At 36.9% G+C, this 22409-nt stretch overlaps 1 protein-coding gene across 3 annotated transcripts in view; it reads right to left on the bottom strand.

Annotated features, from left to right (window-relative positions):
- Positions 1-1052: 1052 nt before the first annotated feature.
- LOC114242137 (uncharacterized) overlaps positions 1053-22409 on the bottom strand; it is a 62675-nt gene continuing 41318 nt past the window's right edge. For all 3 annotated transcript variants that reach the window (XM_028173180.2, XM_089730046.1, XM_028173181.2), the window contains 6 exons: positions 16279-16358; positions 5209-10748; positions 4478-4644; positions 3834-4045; positions 3325-3515; positions 1053-3027 (listed from right to left, as the gene is read on the bottom strand). In XM_028173180.2, the coding sequence (XP_028028981.2) occupies positions 2803-3027; positions 3325-3515; positions 3834-4045; positions 4478-4644; positions 5209-10725 (6312 nt within the window). In that variant the 5' untranslated portion in view covers positions 10726-10748; positions 16279-16358 and the 3' untranslated portion in view covers positions 1053-2802. The remainder of the gene's footprint in view (positions 3028-3324; positions 3516-3833; positions 4046-4477; positions 4645-5208; positions 10749-16278; positions 16359-22409) is intronic.

Below are 22409 nucleotides of genomic sequence, written 5' to 3'. Positions count from 1 at the left end.
ATAGTATTCAAGGCATATAAAGTTGGTTTTTCTCCAGATTCACCCAAATAGGATAAGTTTAGTGTAAATAATAAAAAGGAATATTTTTTGTGTTTTTGCATCTTTACCCTCTATGCATTCCTAAGCCATTTAAAAGATTGTGCTAATACAATAAAACAGTTACAGTAACACATAGCACTTCAAGGAAGTTTTCTGTCATAAGTATCATCAAAGTGCGACGTGTGGCTTCAAGAGACACATTAGTGTCCGATACTCCGGATCCACTCTAGGTGCTTTTATGCATTCCAAGCACCGGCTATTAGCAATAGGTGTCAAAAAAAGAAACGTGACTGGCTTTCAGTAGTGTAGATATGATTTAAAGAAATCGACTGAAGCAGTTAGGTACCTACTATTGAGTTGCTAGGCCTCCTTTGAAGGCGCTCGGGTAGCTGTTAGCAAATTCCGCCCCTATTTGCTGAGCCCTTGCTCGTTTACCTGTTCTGGTAAAACTGTAAAAGCCTCCGGGCCACCAATAATCCCTCAATCATAAAAAAAAAAGAAAAAAAATGGACTGTTTGATTAGAGATTCATTTATTTGATTACAATGAATAAATGGTAACAAAATATCTGATTAGTTAATACCTGAGTTGTTGTAGTAGGTTATCGGTGCTCTAAACGCCTTTTTTTTTAAATTATGTAATGGATGAATGTATGTTATATATAAGTTTAGTGTATAAATGTCGCTGTTTAAGAACATAGTTTACGAAAAGAAAGTTACCTCTATGGAAAAAATCTCATTACATTAGGGTAGAAAAACACCAATATTTAATGACGAAAAAGACTTCCTATTTGGCTAGTTTTATGTCTCAACATTCAGTTTTGTTTCAACTTAACATTTTATCAAAGATTATTTTTGTCATGTAAATAAAACTAGAAATGAAAGGTTTTAAATAATCATTTTTTATTGAATTATGAACATTCACATTTTTATTTTCCATATTATCAACAAGAAATGTGTCATTAATTACAATAATACTTACATTGTAGATAATGCTAAAACATAGTATTACGCGTATTTCATTCGGAAAGTACACATACAGCACTTTTACATTTATTTCAATAAATTCCCACCATTTCCGCACTCATGATAGTTTCCACTAATAATACGTCATCACAGATCAACAATGTACTTCATTATATTCTCCACAAAGAAGGATATTAGGGCGGATTATGACCTCGTGCTACGCCAAATACTCGTATTTCCCAAAATAATATGTAAATATCAGAGTTTAAATTATTATATCAATTATTCAATACATCATGATTTCATTGAGTGCATTCTGATTTTGCTCCTTAATAAATTACAAAATAGTTTTTTGTTATTTTAATTATTATTCAATTTTATTTACAGTAGATATGCTTTATAATTTGATTTCATAAAAAATGAAAAAGTTGATTTAATATAATATATTTTTTTAAATAAAACATAAGTCATATGTTTTACATATAAAGAAAAATATTTCTATAAACATATTTCGATCAAAGAACATTAGCAAACATAACAAGGAAACAAAAATATATATATGTATGTAGTTATTTTTTTATTTATAGATTGCAAATTTTCTATTTAGCATAATCCCAACATTTTATTTTTATTTTATAACTGTACTTAGGTGATGTACAAAAAATTTACTAAACGAACATATCACTGGAGAGTGCAGTTATCAGACGACTGCACTGGAGTGCTTTACGCCCACAAGACAATTGCGCTTGTCTTCATTAGATGACACCGAGTGCAATTCGTTCTAAGGCTTTAATCCGACCCTGTGACTGACATAACGCCCGCATCAAATTCATTCTCACCGTGTTAAGTTCCCACGTATACTATTGCACACACAAAGATTATGCTAACAACTTATTTTATGGTAACTATTACTTTACTATGAAAATCTACTTACAGAACTAAACGCAGCAAGCGAAATACTTACACTACCCGATAAACCATACACCAATTTAAATAGCACCCATGAGAATATCATACATTTAAAGCAACATTTATACGCAAAAGAAATCTTTTTAATTTTTATATACAATATTTACAGCAGTTGTTCAAATAATTTCGTACAAAGCATCCGTAAATAAAACGTAATGACAAAATTTCAATTATTCATTTTCAACTGATCGTTGAAGCATTACAAAAGCTAGATCATAACAGAAAAATGAAATTAATGATTACACAATGGCTGCCCTTAAATTATACAGTCTCATGAAACTAATATAACAGAATATTGTTCTTAAATGAGATACAAAGTTACGTTACAGTAGTCAGTCCAGAGTTGAAGATCTTTTGAACTGTCTTCTGTTGCTTCCAATACTGTGAGCGAATGAGCATATTCCCTTTGGTCGCGACGAAACAAAATCATCGTTGATAGACCAAAAGCTCCACAAATACACATTTCATAAATTTGTCAATCCGGATAAAGATTTAGTCATTATATTCAATTTAATAAAGTTTATATTGGAATATTTTAGTTCGATTTGAACTCCTAGGATTTAACATTTATTTTAATCATACATATTTATTTATACCAACCGAGCATTATCGACGTCGTTGAGTGAAACTTGAACAAGTCACAAATATCGAGGTTTTTTTCCTACGATTTGTGACTTCCAATATTTAGTAATGATCGATTTCGAACTAAGAATCTCGACACATATAGTAACTAAGCACTGTGTATTAATTTTGTTTTATTTTTCATTTCTTGAATGCTGATACATGAGATTTTCATTTCAAACGTCGAGGGTTGTGAGTTAAAATTAATGTCAGCTAACAAGCACTGTTTCTATTTTCAAGAGTTGCCGCAGTTTATCCGTGACTCTGATCAGAGCCACTTTGGAGGCTCGGATGTTGACCTTCTCGCCGGCGCAGATGAGCTGGTGACACTGCGCTCGCTCCAAGAACTCCTGGGTTCGTATTTCACGAAGCAACTCCTTTGGGGAACCAGATCCGCAATGGATTTGCTTCAGTAGACTGTCTTTTGATTTAATCTGAAAGTAATGTCCGTCAGTTTTATTTGTTTGTTTGATAAATGTTTGGGTAAGCTTAGTGTGGGAAAATCGTATTGTATTATAAGTACATACTTGGTCGAAAATATTTTCATATTTTTTTGTTTCTAATTTATTTTCATTAATAAGTAAAATCAAGTTTTCTTACTAGTCATATTCTGTTGTATATAATTAGAAACATTATTTATCAATTGCAATATGCTCTTGATTGTGCTGTTATAACATTTGAAATCATCTCTTTTTAAATTGTTACTTCACACAAAATACGACCTTATTCACCTGTAATAAATTAGTAATGTCCTGTAGCAGGCACCAGAGACCATCCGACGGCTGACCGGACCCGTTTTTGAGACTATAGAAGGGTGGTAGTGGTGCTTCTGTGCATTGTATTTCTATGGTCGCGTCGGGGGGAGGCGCGGGCGACGCGGGCGGTGGGGAGGACAACGGGTCGCAACCTATTTCTTCGTAATCTGAAATAAATATTAAGATTTAAAAAATAACAGGAATGAATACCCCTTACATGAATAGCCCGTTAGGTTACCAACGATTGGAGAGATAAAAATCAAATAAAAAGAGATAATTTAAACATTAGGTATATACTACGGGGAGGTGGAAGACCTTGGCCCTCCTAGTTTCCCTCTTCCTCTCAGGAGGCGCCGGAGTCCGACATAACCCGGTTCGTTACACCCCTTGACCGGGTATTAGTAAATGGATTCCCCATCGTTAAAAAAAAAAGGTACATACTTCAAAATTGATTAAATAGCATGTTGTCGATTACAAATACTTACCTATGACGTGCGTGGGTGGTGGAAACCTCCACGGCTCGATGGCCTGGCCCTGCACGTCAGCGATGTGAAGTCGTAAGAACTTAGTCGCCTGGCCCTCCGTCAGCTCTTCGGGCGTTTGTCCGGCGTAGGTGCCCAGCAGTGGGTCAGCGCCGTACGCCAAAAGCAGACGTATCACCTCGACGTGGCAGTTCTCGCAGGCCTCGTGCAAAGGTCTGTAAGGTATAAATTCAAAAAATGTATTAAGTGTAGAGGTTTCCAGATGTAGACACTAGTTCAGAGCCTGCAGTGTTGTTGGAGCAGGATTTGGTTGTTTTATTTATTTATTTATTCCTTAGATGGGTGGACGAGCCCACAGCCCACCTGGTGTTAAGTGATTACTGGAGCCCATAGACATCTACAACGTAACTACGCCACCCACCTTGAGCTAAGGTCTCAAGTACAGTTACAACGGCTGCCCCACCCTTTAAACCGAAACGCATTACTTCACGGTAGAAGTAGGCAGGGTGGTGGTACATACCCGTGAGGACTCACAAGAAGTCCCTACCACCAGTTGTTACAAGAGGTCCTACCACTAGTTCTATTAAAATTCCAGATAGACAAATACAGGTCAAGATAACAAAAAGCGTGTCAAAAAATTAATTCACCTTATGCCTCCTTGAGCAGCCGCAGATACGTTTGCCCCGTATTGGAGTAAGAGTCTCGCAATTGGCACGTGACCCTTAGCGGCTGCCACATGTAAAGGTGTGAATCCCGCGTTATCTTTTGCAGACGGATCTGATTCCATTTTTTCTAAGCAATAGGCGACACAATCCTGTGAATATAAAATAAGATTTTAGTCGGTCACAATATGTACTTGCACATAATTTTATCTGTCTGTAATCTGTGAATTATAAACGATTTTTTTTTCTCTTTATTACGATAAAAATAAAACCTCTGAACAAATAAATACTTCGATATTGAATCAAATGATTTTTCTAAATCTATCGTCTTGGCAATTCACTTAGCTTACTACTGGAGTGATCTGAGGAATTGTTCGGAATGACCCCTCCCATCACGTTTTTACCATCGCATTTCCGGCCATCCTAGCAAAGTTCATCCATACTACCTGGAAACACATTCCACAACAACAACATTCATTCAAAGTGAATTTCCAGAGATATTCCATTACCATCCGGCTTAAGAATTAATTTCCCTCCGCTTTCCCGGGCGCTATGACTTGTTTCTTTTCAAACGAGATTTCCGGAAAGTACTCTGCAGTAGACAGCGAACTAAGTTGTGTCCCTGGTATTGCTGATGTCCATTAGCAACGGTACCCACTCACCGTCAGGTATGCCTTGGACTCATGGGTTAACAAAGACAAGAAAAAAATACTTACAGTGTATCCCAGTCTAGCGGCACGGTGGAGGTGAGTTTCTCCGATACTTTTGTTGATAAACCAGCTTTTGATTTCTTTATGGATATCGTGAATGGACTCGGGACTAGGTTTAACTGCTGGTCTTCTTATTTTATTGTTGGAATCCTCTCTCCGTATAATTTTCTTTTTTTTTCGTATATAATCGAAACCGGAACTAAATTTTCTTCTTCCGAACAGTCGTTTGAAACGTCTTTTTGTATTGGTGGCATCAGCTCCCAAAGAACTGCTTTCTTCTTTTGGTTTTTCTTTTTCTTCCGAAGTGGATGTCCCTTCAGGTTTTTGTTTGGTATTGGAAATTTCTTTGATTCTTTTATTATTTAAACACTTAATCAGATTATTACGCTTCTTTAAACGAAGAAGACGACCCTTAGCGTCGTTTCTTTTTAAAGATTTTGTACTCCGCAAGCCGTCTCTTATTGAACTAGATCTTCTCTTCAATTTATCTTTTATGATTTTTTTAGGTTTGAGTTTTGCTTTGGGATCTGGTTCCTTAATTGGTTTTGATGCTACATCAATATCGTCTTTCCCTTCTTGTAAATCAATATCATCTCTACAGGATGTAGGCGGGGCAGAGGCTGGTCTTTCGTCGCCGAAAACTTCCTTTATTGTTGCTCTTTGTTTCAGAACTCTGCTTTCGGTTCTTGTCCGTGATTTGAGAACTACGGGCGCAAATTCTTCTGTAGCTCCAATTAGTCCATCAGTATTTTTTATAAAAGCATTCCTAAATGCAGAAACAGTCTCCTTTCGAAACGCTCCTAGATAGTATATTTCTTCCATTAATTTTTCTTTTTTAGCGCTTAAAGTTCCCTTGTTACTATTTTTTAAAAGTCCCAAGCTTGGAGTAGGCAATAACTCAGTCGTATTCGAAGTTTTTTGTATGACTTTAGGTGTTTTATCGTCTTTTTCTTTAGATTTCTTTTTGTTATCTTCCTTTTTTCCACACTTTTGTATTAATACATCGACGATAGAGCTGCTTTTTCTAGTCGGTTTTGAAGATGAAAACACCGTAGACGTGGAAGCTTCTGAATCATAATGTAAACGGTTTGGAGCAGAGCAACTTGAATTAGAATCTAAATCACTATCAAGGGTCATTTTATCTGGACGTCTTGCGTATAAATCATCAGTAGCTGCTGAAGGTGCTGACGACGGTGCCGGTGACAATGGAGCGGGATCCAAATCTGGGAGCGATGTGGAGCCTCTAGTTAACAATACACCTGTTTTTCTAACAAATGGTCCTCCGGAACGCCCTCTAGGTATTGCGATAAGTCTTGAAGGCATACGAAGAGAACGTTTATATCGGTAAAGCTCTTCTTCCCAACCTGGGTGGAAAGCGGATCCATCACCGAAGTCCGGTTTGCGAATGGGCGTAGAACTACTACTAGCGCTGCTAGTACTATCAATTTTTTTCGACGGTGTAGTTTTTTGAGATGGAATTACTTTATCTTCGTTCTTAACACTTTTACGCATTCTAAGCCTACTGGCGACACTTAGTTTCTCATCGTCGCTGTCTGTACTCGAGTCTACAATCTGCTTTTCGTTTTTGGTATTGTCGGCGAAAAGAGATTTCCCTTTTGTTTTTGTCTTCGAGAGTTTACCTTTGATTTGTTTCTCTTCTTTTCCTTTAGTGGAGTCATAGTCGAGCGATTTTCTGTTGTTTTTATTAACGTCTACGTCACAGCATTCTAATTTGACGTAAGCAGACTTTTCAGATAAGTCTTTAAGAAGTTGATGTTTGAGACGTTCACTTTGTTCTTTATCTTTAAGTATTTTACTTTTTATGAGCGGCTCATCATCATCCGTAGATTCAGATTCTTCTTTTATAAAGGTTTTAAGATTATCTTTTTTTGTATTCGGCGATGAAGAATTGTTTTCATTTTTCTCTAATTTACTCTTTGATTTTGATTTAGTTTTCACTGGTTTCTCTTTATCAATTTTTTTGTCCTTTTTTGATTTTTCTGGTTTGGTCGCATTTTTGTTACCTTTTTCAGATTTAGAATTGTTCCTTTCATTTTTGTTTAGGATAGTATGTTGCACTGTGCTTTCATTATCTTTTATATTTTCTATTTTGACCTCTACGTTTATATTCGACGGTTCATCTAAAGGTTTTATTTCATCTTCGTCTATCGGTTCCTGTTTGACAACAACTTCAGGTTCAGTAATTGCAATTTCTGGGGGCGGTAGCGAAGTTTCTTCGGGCTCTAATTTGCTTTCATTATTGTTATCTGTTTCATCAAGTTTTTTGGTATTTTTTTTCTTGTGGCAACCTGACTTCAGTTGCTCTACAAAACTATCACAGGCACTAGCCCAATCTAAATCATCAGCAGGTTTGTCTTCATTCAAATTACCGCGCTCGGGATTTAAATTTTCCAATAGATGTTCTGTTTTAATAGAAATTTCTGCATCTCTCTCTATTTCTTCAATATTCATGGGCTCAGACTTAACATCTGGAATAAGTGCTTCAGAAGTATTATCAGAGCGTATGACAGATTCAAATCTTAGATTATCTTTTCGTATTTGATTAAATAAATGTTGCTTCTGTGATTTAGGTAGTAATTTATTTCCGTCACTTTCTGTAACTAAATCATGTTTAACATTTGATTTGATTCCACTGTCTTGCGATGGAGGCATTACTTTTAACTCTGCTTTTGTTCTAATTCTGGCAACATCATTTTCTGGTGTCTTTCTTTTTAAATCAGTGTTGTCGAGTTTATGATATTCAGAATCTCGTGGTAGTGAATCAACAGCTTTAGGCATTTGTATATTATGATTTTCTGGGTTTGGAGCAATAGCTTGAGATGATTTAGTTACATTTGGTTTTTTGGTTTCAGGATGATCATTGTCTTTAGTAAGATCTATATCTATTACAGAATCATCTACATCATCTATTACTATAAGTTCTGGTATCTGCTTTGTTGGACGAGATGCATCAGAAAAACCAGATTGTTTAGTTTCTAAACTATTTCTAAGGATACTTAATACTCTTTTATCGGCTGGAACTCTGTTTGGATCTACATGTTGCGAATGAACTTCTCTATGGCTCGGAATTCTTTGTATAACATGATGCCGGGCGTTTACTGATGTATTTCTATCCTGGTACAAAGCATGATACTGACTTAGATCCCGTGAAGGTATTTCAGGGTAAGGACCACCACTAGGATATCCATGATTAGGATGATGAATGCGATCGCGGTACGCGGCCGATGATTTGGAACGCTTTTGTTCATTTTGATAGGCTTCAAATTGTTTATGACTGCTATAGTTGTAAACAGGCTGTCGCATTAACTCATGTTGTTCTCTGACGGCTGATTGTCCAGTGCGATCTATCCGACTATCCGAACTCCATGTCTCATAACGAACAATTTTATCAGGAATGTTGCTAACTATGGGACCCTGAGGTCGTTTTCTTTCTTCTATTATGAAGGTTCGATCATCACGAATTCTATTATCAACCGGACATGGATCACCAGACGCTCTAGTAATATCTATTCTCGGCACATAATCTGCTCTGGCTACAGACACGCCATATTTACTCCGCTCTGCGTAGACATGAGAAGATTCTACTGGATAAGTTTCAGGTAATCTTCGAGAATCATAGGTGCCGTTATATCTTACAGAATTATGAAGCTGCGGTGTTGGTGGATTGTAAGAAACATTTGTGCTTCTTTCTCCGTATTGAGTTGTAAAATTAGGAGCGAAATCTACTTTATGTGCAGCTGTATAGCCTACTGGAGGTGCTTGACGACTACTCGAAGGACGTGGTTGCAGTGCATGTAATATTTTGCCTTCGACTGATGCGGAATCTACTGCGTCGTCCTGTGTTGTTGAAGAGTCTGCAGAATTTTTCACCGTCTTCACTGATAAATCCAAAGGGGACTCACGTTTCTGTTTCGTTTGATCAAGGTGATTCACTTGTGATGCTCCTGTGATTGGTGATTCTTGCTTCTGTTTGGTTTGATTCATTTGATTTACTATCGACGTTACTGAAACTGTCATTCGAGTTTGTTGATTGGGGTAACCAGCTTTAGTCGAAGAACGGACCGATGAACTCTGGACTGAGTTCGATGTTGCATAGTCATAGTTCGTTTTATGAGTGACCGGAGTACGATAAGGGGACCTTGACGCAGGAGTAGAATTTATTGTAGCGGGCAAAGAAGCACCGGGAGCATATCGCAATGCTGTTGTGCCTGATGTTGCGTATGGATAGGAACTTCTAGAATCGACTGGTCTGCTTATGCTATGGTAGTCCATTCGCGACGATAAACGCGTGGCGTCATGGGAATGTGGTGCTTGTGGTACTGGTACTGGTGACCGCTCAGATGGCCGAGATGAGTAATTTGAATTCATAAGGTCTATTGCGTGTTTATACGGCACCTGATGGTGTGTATCTATTCGTTGATTTTGTAAAGGTTGCGGCGTTGCTTGTCTATAACCAGAATATGCTTGCTGAGGATCATACTTTCTTGGTGGTACAGTTGGATGACGATCAAACTGTGAAGATGGCCGCGTATAAGGCGAAGATTCTCGTCGATGTTGGATAGGCGGGTAAAGATGTACAGATCTGACATCGCCTGAAGTAAGCATTTGTAAAGGTGGTGTTTGGGGATGGTGTATCGGTGGAACGCGGTCATTATGCGGAGGCGGTGGTTGCGGCATTGACACAGCATAACGTTGTGCAGGAGAGCTATGCACGGCAGCTTCGCGTAAACGATTGGCGGCATGTTGGGGAACAGAACTGGATAACCTTGCGTATGTTTGAGGACTGTTGCGCGAGGTAAGTACAGGCTGTGGTGATGCTATTGATACGTGAGAATTACGGCTATTTTCTGGACCGTTTGTTTCATATGGATAGTGCCGATATGATTCCGGCGGCCGTGAAGACGAATAAGGATCCGGTGGTCGACTCTGTGCAAAATGCTCTGCAGGTCTTGACGTTGGAGTTTGCACACAATGCAAAGCCGCACGATGCAGCAATTCCGGCTGCGGTTCCGGGACGACTGCCGCTGGTGGGGCAACGGATGGTGGTCTTACGGGGGACGGACTCGGTGCCGCTTGAGCAGGGGCAGGTGAGGGTAGCGGCTGTGGCGGTTTGCGAATTATATGCGATGGTGGAGAAAGTGTATCCCCTGGTTCCTCTTCGTCTTCTATGTCAGGCATCTCTCGCCGCTTTTCTGCTGCTTCTCGCATCACAGTTGCTTTATGTATAATATGCGGCTCGGGTTCTATTGGTTCAGACGGCGGACGGGGTGGGGCTGGTACAGCCATGGGAGGAGTTTCTGATGGTGCTGGAGGAGCTGCGGCTGTTGAAGGTGGGCGAGAAGTCGCGGCTGGTGCGCCGGATTGAGCTGGTGTTCCTTCCTCAGGTGGCGACGTACTAGCAGGCCATACCGGTTGCCCAGATCCTTCACCTTGCACCTGCTTTGGTACTCCCATAAAGTACTGGCGTGTCCCTTCCAGCACATTATTGAAAGCCCCATCCATACTCCCTCAGCAATGAACGCCCCCTGAAACAAAAACGTAGATATAAAATTTATTATTCTCTCTTCGGTAGATAGAAGAATAAAGCTTTTGCGAATATGACCAATGCACAATTTTGAGTTCATATCGAGTATAAAACTTGTTAAAGTAGTTACGTTTGGGTCATTACCCGCCGATTGCCCTTGAAAGTACTTCGCCCCCACACAAGCACGCATCGAAACTCAATACGTAAAATGATTATTACAATTTGCTTTGTGTCAACGCTCGTGCGAAACTGAGTTCCGGGTAAAGGCGCTGGCCTTCTTTAATTTGTACAAATAAACCTCGATTAATAAAGTATGCTTTGTGAAGGCAGACGTCACATATGAGGAAGTAACTAAACGATGCCCTTGTAGACTCATTATCTTAACGTGTATCTCCAAAAGGGCAGATAGTTTATCTATTTATGCCTAGTTTTACACGTTTATCGGGCTTGCGTACCTACGTAACTAGTTATTGATTACGTAAAACCGCGCTTGAGATTTTGTTATGTTGGGCCTTAGTCTTCGCTAAATGAACACACAAATAGACGACATATTAATAGTTAGTTGATCATTACCGCAACTCACTTATAACAAAGCGTGAATGCCCTTGCTCATCTTTTAACTCAAGGTCGAAAGTCTTCGGAGCTTGAATAAAAGACTTACTATTCTACAGAACGCAACCATACTTTTGTTGCGTAAATGTCACTGACCTCTACGATACATTTTACTAGTAAAAATGACGGGCAATAGCGACCCATACAAGGCCTTTTTCTAAATTACCATCAGTAATATAATAACTAATAGAACAGTACACAGTTATAATGTAAATCAATATATTTATGTAGTTTTAAAACTTTTTGTTTTTTTTATCCTCTTGATACTGGCCATATTAGAGCAAAGTTAAATAAAATTATTGTATTGTAACCGAATCTCGATGCATGTGAAAATTTTCACATCAATCGGACTGTGTGAATTGAAGTCGGTGAAAATGACGTTCAAAGATTCCTTTACGAACATACATACATACCTACATACCGAGCTAATAAAAGCGTCTTAAAACACACACACGTACCTACCCACCCGCACGGAACAATTTCGTTTAGTTGAACGATAATGTTAATGAAAATAACGTTTTAAGTAACACGAATAAGAGTGACATTAAATTGATACGTGTTATAAATTCAGCAGGTAGGTAGGGAAGGGTGCGAGCGGCGGAAGCTGTCTCCGTGGCGACCGGCCTCAATCGATTGCATACCCAGTACCATTCCCGGCGAGAATCGGGATGCGTTGAACTTTTAACATTTACTATATGTATATATATGACGATGCGCTGCGTCTCACTTGTTGCGCAGATGAGAACTGTTCTTGACCGACCCAAAATAATGGAGGTACTCATTTTTAGTGTAATAAGGTGTGTGACTTGTAAATGATGTTTGTCATTCACAGCGGAAAACTAGTCCAAATTCAATAGTTTATAGAACTAACAAACATTTTTGTGGAAAATTGATTTTACTATTGCTATTGCTACTGGGTTTTTTTATTGCCTTTGTAGGCAGACGAGCATACGGCCCACCTGATGGTGAGTGGTTACCGTCGCCCAAGGACTTCAGCAATGCCAGGGGCAGAGCCAAGCCGCTGCCGCTGCCTACTGACTATTACTACTAGTTTAGGCGAACTTTCATGTGAAATATAAACTACTTGAAACAACATTAATATCCATCATTGTTTAATAATAAAATAAAAAGTTCTAAAATACCAAACTGTTACTGAAACAAAAAGGCTACTTTTATGATGATTTATTACAATGTATACATTTTTTTCGTTATTGGCTATTCAAAAACCAGTTGCAGAATGTGGAAAAAGTCTATAGCATAAAAAATGTTACATACATTGAATTGAATTGAATAACTGACATCTGTGTGCTTAGTGCGAGTTTTTTAACGTTCTCGACAGCGTGAAAGTTAACCCAATTTTGTATGCAGTTGGAATAGCGCCCCTAACGGCAAACGTAGGCAACAGATCCCATTTCATACAAATATGAGCTAACTTTTACGCTATCGAGACCGTTAAAAAAACTCGCACTAAGCACACTGTTGTCGCCCGCGGTGAATGTCTCGAAGACGGATGCCTCGGATAAAATATCCGGGTTTCGCCATCAACGAATTTGGCGCAATGGACATCGCTGTCATCGACCCATTTATAAAGATACGTTGTACAAAAATTGTAACTCGTATCACGCATCATATTATTCACAAGAATTAAATTTATCCGTGCTAAAATTGGTCATGCACTATCATTATTACGCGTAAATATGTTTTGACTTTTATATTCTCGCAATTTGCAAAGAGGAAAATTATAATTATCGGTGTTAATCGTTTCCTTGTCTAGTTATTTGTGACCTGACTGTGTCGACGCTATAGAATTCGATTTTAAGAGACGTTAAGGATATTTTATTGGAAATTTATCATTCAGGGTCTCGGTCAGCTTATTCCTGTTCCATATGTTTCCGCTTCGGGAAAGAACCTATAGTTCAAGATACACCAACGCAGCAAATTTAAGACAGGTCTAATTTACAGTACAGTAATAGAATAAACACAAAAGAATGACAATCGCAATGAATGTCAAAGGTCACTAAAAGTTAACATCGATTTATTCAGGTCAAATGAGAACATAAAACAATTAAATTAGGTAAATAGTTTTAAAACGAATGCTATTTGAAATTTATAAAAAAAACCCGTTCACAAAATGTATATTAATTATTTAAATTAAAACTAAAACTGGCATTGCTATCATTTTCTCTATCTAATGAATCTAAATTAATATTTGTGAATAATTGTTTTAGAACCTATCATGCGTGTTCCGGTAGCGTTGAGATGGCGTCACGGTTATTTGGTCTGGAAAACAATAATTCGTTCCGGTTTCGAGGGTAGAATAGCGGTAATTCTAATGCAATTTATCGACCTCATGTCTCAAGGTGACGTCATTCCCGTTTTACTAGAAACCGACTTAACTAGACGATCGTGAGCGATACCAATTAATACGCCAATTAAAATCCCTAAAATACGCTCGTCAAAATAAACGCTTCACAAAGAGCTTTTAAACAAAGAATCTATACGACCAAGACCATTAAACTTTGTAGTAAAATAAAAGCAACTCGGTAATGGTCTACGAAAAGATCGATGATTCCACAATTTTGCTTATGATTCCACCAAAAGGTCAATGTCACCTCGACGTACGTCTGGAAGATAAAGGTTAATGAACTCGCTACGCATTTACCTATCTTAATATAACATTACGTAGGTATATAATATACAAATATATTTACATTAATGCATGATTGTGCGATATATATTTCGAAATAAGTCGATTTTTAAAACGATAAGCGGCATGCTAATCTTTTTTTTATTATTATTATTTTTCCCGTACATGGATTACTGAGCTCACAAACAATTCATCGGAATTAATAAGTGATGTATATGCCAATAACCTCCAGGCATTATTCGCTGGAGGTCTATCACCAAGAGACGATTTCATAAATGTCATTGTCATGACAGTTTCGAAATTACCGATCACAATGTGAATCTATGAGAGACACAGAAGTCCTTTGGCCTTGAAGACTTTTTCATCCAACTTTTTTATCTTCTTAATAAAATACCGTTTTCGATAACGCGCTGTAAATCATTTACAAGAGCGATACCGTATTCGTTCTAGTGTAGATATATAACATCGGAACGCATGCATCGAACCATTGCAAAATGCAATTACGCGTGTAGACTAGCACTTATTAGGATTCAGTCACTAGAGCAGTCCCGACGCAAAATCGATTTGACGGTGATTTTTTATTCACGGTCGAATGAAAAATCGATTTTAAGGTAATCGTCGCGTCGCCTTTGCTGGTCACAAACGAATAAAACTTTTAAAAAATAAACAGAAAACAAAGTAGGTATATTTATAACTGACTGGCTGACCCGGCAGACTTCATAGTGCCTCAATCGATAAATAAAAGACTTTTGTATAAAATAAACTTAAAACAAACAAAAGGAATCCGTCCGACGGGGGACACATCAAAGGAAAAACAAAATTGTTATTTTTATTTAATTTTCATATTTATCTACCTTTTAAACCTTCTCTGGACTTCCACAAATAATTCAAGACCAAAATTAGCCAAATCGGTCAAGCCATTCTCGAGTTTTAGCGAGACTAACGAACAGCAATTCATTTTTATATATCTAATATATAAAATTCTCGTGTCACAATGTTCGTTCCCATACTCCTCCGAAACCGCTTGACCGATTCTCATGAAATTTTTTATGCATATTCAGTAAGCCTGAGAATCGGCTACTATCTATTTTTCATACCCCTAAGTGATTAGGGTTGTCCACGCCTAGCAGATTTTTTTTTTATTGGGACTTTTTTTTTTTGTTGTAATGAGGTATTATGTGGTTGAATGAGGTTTTGTTATTTTTATTATATATTCCCTCATCGTTCACAGCACTACATACCTCTTTCAATCATTTACCACATCCTTACACACTTACAATAAGTTAGGTTTTTTTTTTCTACATTAGAAATTCCCTAGAAACCTTATATATGGCAAAACAATGTTTGCCGGGTCAGCTAGTATAGATATAGATAGATATGCCATACGTAATAATAACACAAAGAGTTGGAATGACAAAACTCCAACCAAGAGTCGAACGCGGATCCCGGAGTCCAATAATTCTCAGCTTAACTAGCTAATATGTTTAACAATGAGGCAATTAATGTAGTTTTAATCGTCCCGAAACACTTAAGAAAATACCAATGATCGATTTCATAATTACACTTGTCTCGAGAGGCGCTGCTAGGCCACGGTTGAAACGAATGCATTTCAATTTGAAATTGGAATACACAAACAAGAATGCGGCTTCCGCGTTTACCGAATCCCGTTTCGATTTGTGAACGTTATTCCCGATAATCGATTTCGTGTTCTCGATTTGTGGTGTACGCGTAGGTACTCTACTCTGGCTGGAATATTCGTATTTCGGTTGATTAATGTTTGAATTACTGAAATATACTAGATAAATTTATTCTGTTACAGCATGTGTATTAATTTTGATGATAATAATTATAAAAAATATAAATTTTGTGCCGATATTTATGACCAGTATTTTCGGACGTTTATCCTAGGCGGGTCGGGAATGATAAAATCAATAAAATGACCCGCAAAAATGAACCCACTATTTAATTGTTGTAGGAACATTGTTAATAAATTTACAAACGTAAACTTTTTGCCATAAGACCTAATTCAACTTGATTAAATAGGTTTGGGTTGTGAATGTTGTGATAATTGACTTTTAAATGGCTTTAAGTTTTTAAAGTTAAAACATAGTAGTATTATATGATTTGTCGTGAGTAGAGTAGTGAAGAGATAAGATCGCCCATTGTACGAATTATACCTACCTATTGACTATTTTTAATATAAATTATGTTTTTATGTGCAATAAAATATACTGAAGACTCTCAATGAAGATAATTCAATTTTGTTACTTACTTCTGATAACAGCTATCCCGCTGGATGTGTATTGGAGCCCCCATTCGCGCTCATGATTTCAATTTCGATGGCAGCGTAACCTGAAACCAAAAAGGATTTATTTAAAAAAAAACATTTTTCATCCTAACTTTACATAGTAAAAATAGTTTTGCCTAAAACATACGGTTGGACTCTGTCATAGATCAAATTAAGGATAAACTTTTTTCATTCGAAATTTAAATATATGTAGCTAGAGCTATGTTCTGTGGTCATCATATCTTGATCTTTATTCTTTATTGTACACACAATTAATACAATACAATAATTGCGAAACGTTATAAAATGGCGAGCCGAACTCAACAATTGAGTTATCTACCAGCTAACCGTTTTTAAAGAGGGAGAGCTTTAAGTACATAAGTGGGTAGAAGAGTACAATCTTGCACGAATAAGATCTTGTAATAATTCAAATACGAAAACCTTTCCAAATTTAAAGTAGGTACTATAAACTGTTACGGTAATAATCGTTTGCCTGTTTCTTATTTAATTGACATCATTCCTCATTGGATCTCATTGGTGGTAGGACCTCTTGGGAGTCCGCACGGGTAGGTACCACCACCCCGACTATTTCCGCCGTGAAGCAGTAATGCGTTTCGGCTCGAAGGGTGGGGTAGCCGTCGTAACTATACTGAGACCTTAGAACTTATATCTCGAGGTGGGTGGCGCATTTACGTTGTAGATGTCTATGGGCTCCAGTAACCACTTAACATCAGGTGGGCTGTGAGCTCGTCCATCAATCTAAGCAATAAAAAAAAAAAAAGATCGTGTCTCCGTTCTCCGAGCCTCGAAACTTGTCGTCAGCATGGAGTGCATTATTCACGACCGACTTTAAAAAAATCAATTTAATCATAACATTATCTTATATTACACATAAACACGAATTTTTGTTAACATTTCGTTCCGCCATTGAAACGATGCTAATTTAAAAAATTCAAATGTTACCCACCTCGATCTTCGTGTGCAATTTACAGGTAACGATTTTGGCCTTTTAGTTTATCACGTTCTGCTAATTTCAAGGTTATTTTAATAGATTAGATAGATACGAATCACCTTGAGATATTATGGCCTCTAAAATTAACAAGTTTTGTTTTTTTTACTCTACAGACAAAACGAAGTTTGCCTCGAAAGAATATTAGTTATCTTTACGTATATAAAAATAAAAATAAAAATTTTTTTTTTTTTTTTTGGTATAATTTTATTGTAACTTAAGTTTGGAAACTTTCTAACGTGCATCGATGTATTATACCCTTCCTAAAACGAAGATTATCGACCGATGGCGGCGCGTTTGAGATCCTTCTATTGCCGATCGATACATCGGCGCTCAATGAAATAGGTCGCGTGCTTTTTGAAGATAAAAAAAAAACGATTTCCAAACCAAAATCCCGAGATCGAAATAAAACAACAGTTAAGCAAGTCTCGCGGTACGTGAAATCCGATGCACTGTAATGGACATTGACCCAAATACGACATCCGATGACAAACGATTCAGCACATCATGCGAATTGACTTTCAAATAGAGTCAGTTGAATAAAACACAATGGCCGTGCTCTCCAGGCTCTCCGGATGACGTTATGTTTTTATTTTGATTATGTAAACGGATTCAACTGCGTCAAGATCAAAATTACAACGAAAACGCACGATAATTTTACGTATTGTTGACACACAACGGCGACATGTTTATTAGTTATACTAATGTATCATAAAAATATTATTAGTGCCACAAAATATGCACAAAAAACTAAGGGGAAAATCTAATAAAATTAAATACTAAATTAATAATATTAAATAATAAAAATAATAATTTAATAACTAAAATATATTATTAAAAGGAGTCCCTTTAGGCAAGATTAAACGCATGATTAAATTTTAATCAAATTTTCAAACTTATTCATTTTGATGCTATTCCTTATCTCGGCTTATATAATAACATTCTTACATACATTATGAAAAACGAAAATGTGTATAAGAAAGCATCGTAAATAGTGAGTAGTTAGTTCTCTGTAGGATAGGATCGTCGTCGTGTAATAAAAAGTTAGTTACCATACACGATATATATTATCGTATTTTTATGCTAACTAGAGGTCCCGCAGTAGTCGAAATTCGACTATAATTCATTGGAATTATAAGTTTTTTTTTTTTTTTTTTTTTTTATTGCTTAGGTGAGTGGACGAGCTCACAGCCCACCTGGTGTTAAGTGGTTACTGGAGCCCATAGACATCTACAACGTAAATGCGCCACCCACCTTGAGATATAAGTTCTAAGGTCTCAATTATAGTTACAACGGCTGCCCCACCCTTCAAACCGAAACGCATTACTGCTTCACGGCAGAAATAGGCAGGGTGGTGGTACCTACCCGTGCGGACTCACAAGAGGTCCTACCACCAGTAATTACGCAAATTATAATTTTGCGGGTTTCATTTCTATTACACGATGTTATTCCTTCACCGTGGAAATCAATCGTGAACATTTGTTGAGTACGTATTTCATTACAAAAATTGGTACCCGCCAGCGGGATTCGAACACCGATGCATCGCTAAACACGAATGTACCGGACGTCTTATCCGTTAGGCCACGACGACTTCAAGACATTTTTCAAGACATTTAAACATTATTATGGTTCTATTGTCAAATACTATTATATTTCGATAATATAATCACAGTATTCGCCAAAACTGCACTATAGATCAATAATATTAAGAACAAACAATATTAATCTATATTCAATTCGACCACAGACTATAAAAAATAACAAAAGTTTCCCAATTGACAGTAAGCAAAGAGTATATTTTTATGTATGTGTGTATGTTGTGTTAAGTAAATGGTAGTGTGTGTAATGTTTTCTTTATTGATTTAAAGTATCTTTTATGCATTATTTAAAAAAATTATTAGCATTGTGCACTCCTTCTCTATATTCTCTATAAGTGTGAGAAATTAGTATCTTTTATGCATTATTTAAAAAAATTATTAGCCTTGTGCACTCCTTCTCTATATTCTCTATAAGTGTGAAAAATATCAGACTCCTGTGTCCGCGCAATTTCCGTAAAAAGGGGTGCAAAGTTTTTGCTTCACGTATTAATAATATATAGATAAAACGGATCTTTTATTACAATTATAAATGTCACGTATTAATCGAATTGTCGCTTAAACCAAATAGTCTTTCACCCATCGATATGCAAAACATTATTCAAATTTATTTATTCGAACAGAATAATTATTATTATCGATTATGTCAAAGAGGAATGAGATAAATAATATTTAAGAACAAAGCAACGAAACAATATACCTTTCACAATATTTTTTTTCGAACACACACACAAACATCGTGTGTAGTTGTCTGCGTACACTATTTACGTAGACGGGCGCTACAGCTGTATCGGGTCATTGGCCTCGCGAGGCGCGCGAAACAAGGTGAACCGTAACATCTATATACTTATTGACTCCCTCCTCATCTAAGTTTTATTAAAGACGCTTAATAAATGCCGTCTCGTTATCGTTTGTCTTGCAATTCTATAACAATATTAACTAGAGGTCCCGCAGTAGTCGAAATTCGACTATAATTAATTGGAAATGTAAGTTTTGTACACTATTATGATTGTATTTTATACTTCTATAATCACAAACTTCGCCAAGACTACACTATGAAAAATATTAACAAAGACAGACAATATTTAATCTATTCTCAATTTGACAACAGACGTCAAGAACAAAAGTTTGACAGTAAACAGTATGCATACGTGTGTGCGTCAAATACATGGTATGTAGTGTGTGTAATGTTTTCTTTATTGATTTAATGTATCTTTTATGCATTATTTAAAAAAAATATTAGCATTTTGCACTTCTTCTCTATATTCTCTATAAGTGTGGAAAATTTCATAGTCCTCCGTCCGTGCAATTTTCGTAAAAAGGGATACAAAGTTTTTGCTTCACGTATTAATATAAGATAATATCGCAAGCCACAATGAATACAATGACTTAATATAAGGAGTCATGCATAGTGTTGTAATTATACATTTTGAAGTGAAGAACACACGGTAACAAGAGCTGTTTTGTTTGCTGAGTTATTTAAATTACGTAATGAATGCCACAATTCGTACTTAAAGTTCAGTAAACTCGATTTTGAACACGTAAACGTTTTTTTTATGGAATTTTAGTTTACGTTGGCAGACGCGCAAGTTGTTTTTAAAACACAATCATATCCTTGTCATTACTTATGTCGATACATTTAGCATGATAGCAATGAAGCGTCATTAAAATAGTGGCACGTGCCAGGGAAAATAATAGTATTATTTTGTAAAATGTAATAAAATACATTCCCGATCCTGCGGAAAGAATGGAAAGAAGTCGACGTCGCCCCAACCACGTCATTTCGGATCCTCTCGATCTACTAACGGCGCTTTTAGGTACCTCAAGCACCGGTAACCGTTCTGGTCGAACCCGTCGCTTGCGACGAAGGGCTCGACGAGTAAATTAACCCTCAGACACAGCCCACTGAGTTTCTCGCCGGATCTTCTCAATGGGTCGCGTTTCCTATCCGGTGGTAGATTCTGCGAAGCACGGCTCTTGCTGGGGTTCGTGTTAGCAACGTCATCGGGTTTGAGCCCCGTGAGCTCACCTACTAGTTAAGGCGACGCTGATATAGCTTCTCAAGGCTATCAGGTTAGGTAGGGAAAAAAAAGTAATAAAATCGCTTTATGATGTTTCTTGTAAGCTCACGTAACATCACTGTCTAGATCAGTGATTCTCAACCTTTTTTTTGTTGCGGCACATATTTAACGATTTCAAGATTTGGCGGCACACAAAAAAAAAGATAAAAATTATTTACTTACTACAACACACTGCATAAATAGTTTATCAAAAAATTTTAATATACGAAATAAACTAAAATACACTATAATTTTTTTTTGTGGATTTAAATATATATTCATGTTTAAAATATTTTTCTTTTAAAATGATATAATTTAATAATATTAACATTATTATATATTCGCAAAATTTGGCGGCACACTTGAAATTTGGCGGCACACAAAAGTGCCGCGGAACAGTGGTTGAGAATCACTGTCTAGATCGTACTCGCTCTGTACGGCATACATCCCTCTCGTAAAACCCTGGAAGCCAATAATGGCATAGGGGACGAGATCCGGAAATTAAAATGATTCCCTTCCCTCCCTTATCGCGACATTAACACTATCCGGGTAATTTAATTGATTACATAAACAAGAAATGCTTTCCATTCGCTCGGAATGAGATTTTTGAATCGGATTAAATTTTATTTTTATTTTCTTATTGCTGTGGTGGGTGGACGAGGTCACAGCCCACCTAGTGTTAAATGGTTACTGGAGCCCATAGACATCTACAACGTAAATGCGCCACCCACCTTGAGATATTAGTTCTAAGGTCTCTACCCTTCAAACCGAAACGCATTACTGCTTCACGGCAGAAATAGGCAGGGTGGTGGTACCTACCTGTGCGGACTCACAAGAGGTCCTACCACAGGTAAATAATTTAAGTACATAATTTGAGTTTTATTTCAGTAATCTATGTGCTGCCAGTCTACCCGTATAATTCGAGTATTTCAAATTAATGATGGTGTGTACATTAATGTCGTTTAGAAACTTGTTATAATATTATTAGCACGGATGTACGTTGCACGCTGTGTATATATAGAATATTCTCCGGTTCTGTCAGTGACAACATTATTAGTAATGTACCGAAAATATTCATATAATCTGTACCTATAGTTGAAAATGTTTACACAGAAAACAATAAATTAAAGTAGAATAACGCTGCAGTTTGTTATTACTGTTTACAACATTTGTCTCCGAACGAAAACAGCAAATATTATTTCCTCGAGTGAATAATGATATAAAATTCACGCGTATTCTCCGAATCACATAGGTAGGTGACGAATTAAGTAACCAGTTCTTAAAATATACCGTAAATTCCTGTATTAGTAAAATAAAGTAGCTATTTGGAATTCATTACGTGTGATGCGCGCTTTAGTTGAGTTGCTTTCTAAATGGCCACCGCAGAGGCGATGTTCGACTTATCAGCGTTGCTAAACGTGCAGTATCAAGTACACTGGACCGTCCCTTTAA

The sequence above is a fragment of the Bombyx mandarina genome, chromosome 09, assembly GCF_030267445.1.
Source record: "Bombyx mandarina strain Sakado chromosome 09, ASM3026744v2".
NCBI classification, from domain to species: Eukaryota; Metazoa; Arthropoda; class Insecta; order Lepidoptera; family Bombycidae; genus Bombyx; species Bombyx mandarina.
Note: the sequence above shows the minus strand (reverse complement) of the source record. Positions and strands in the feature narration are given on the sequence as shown.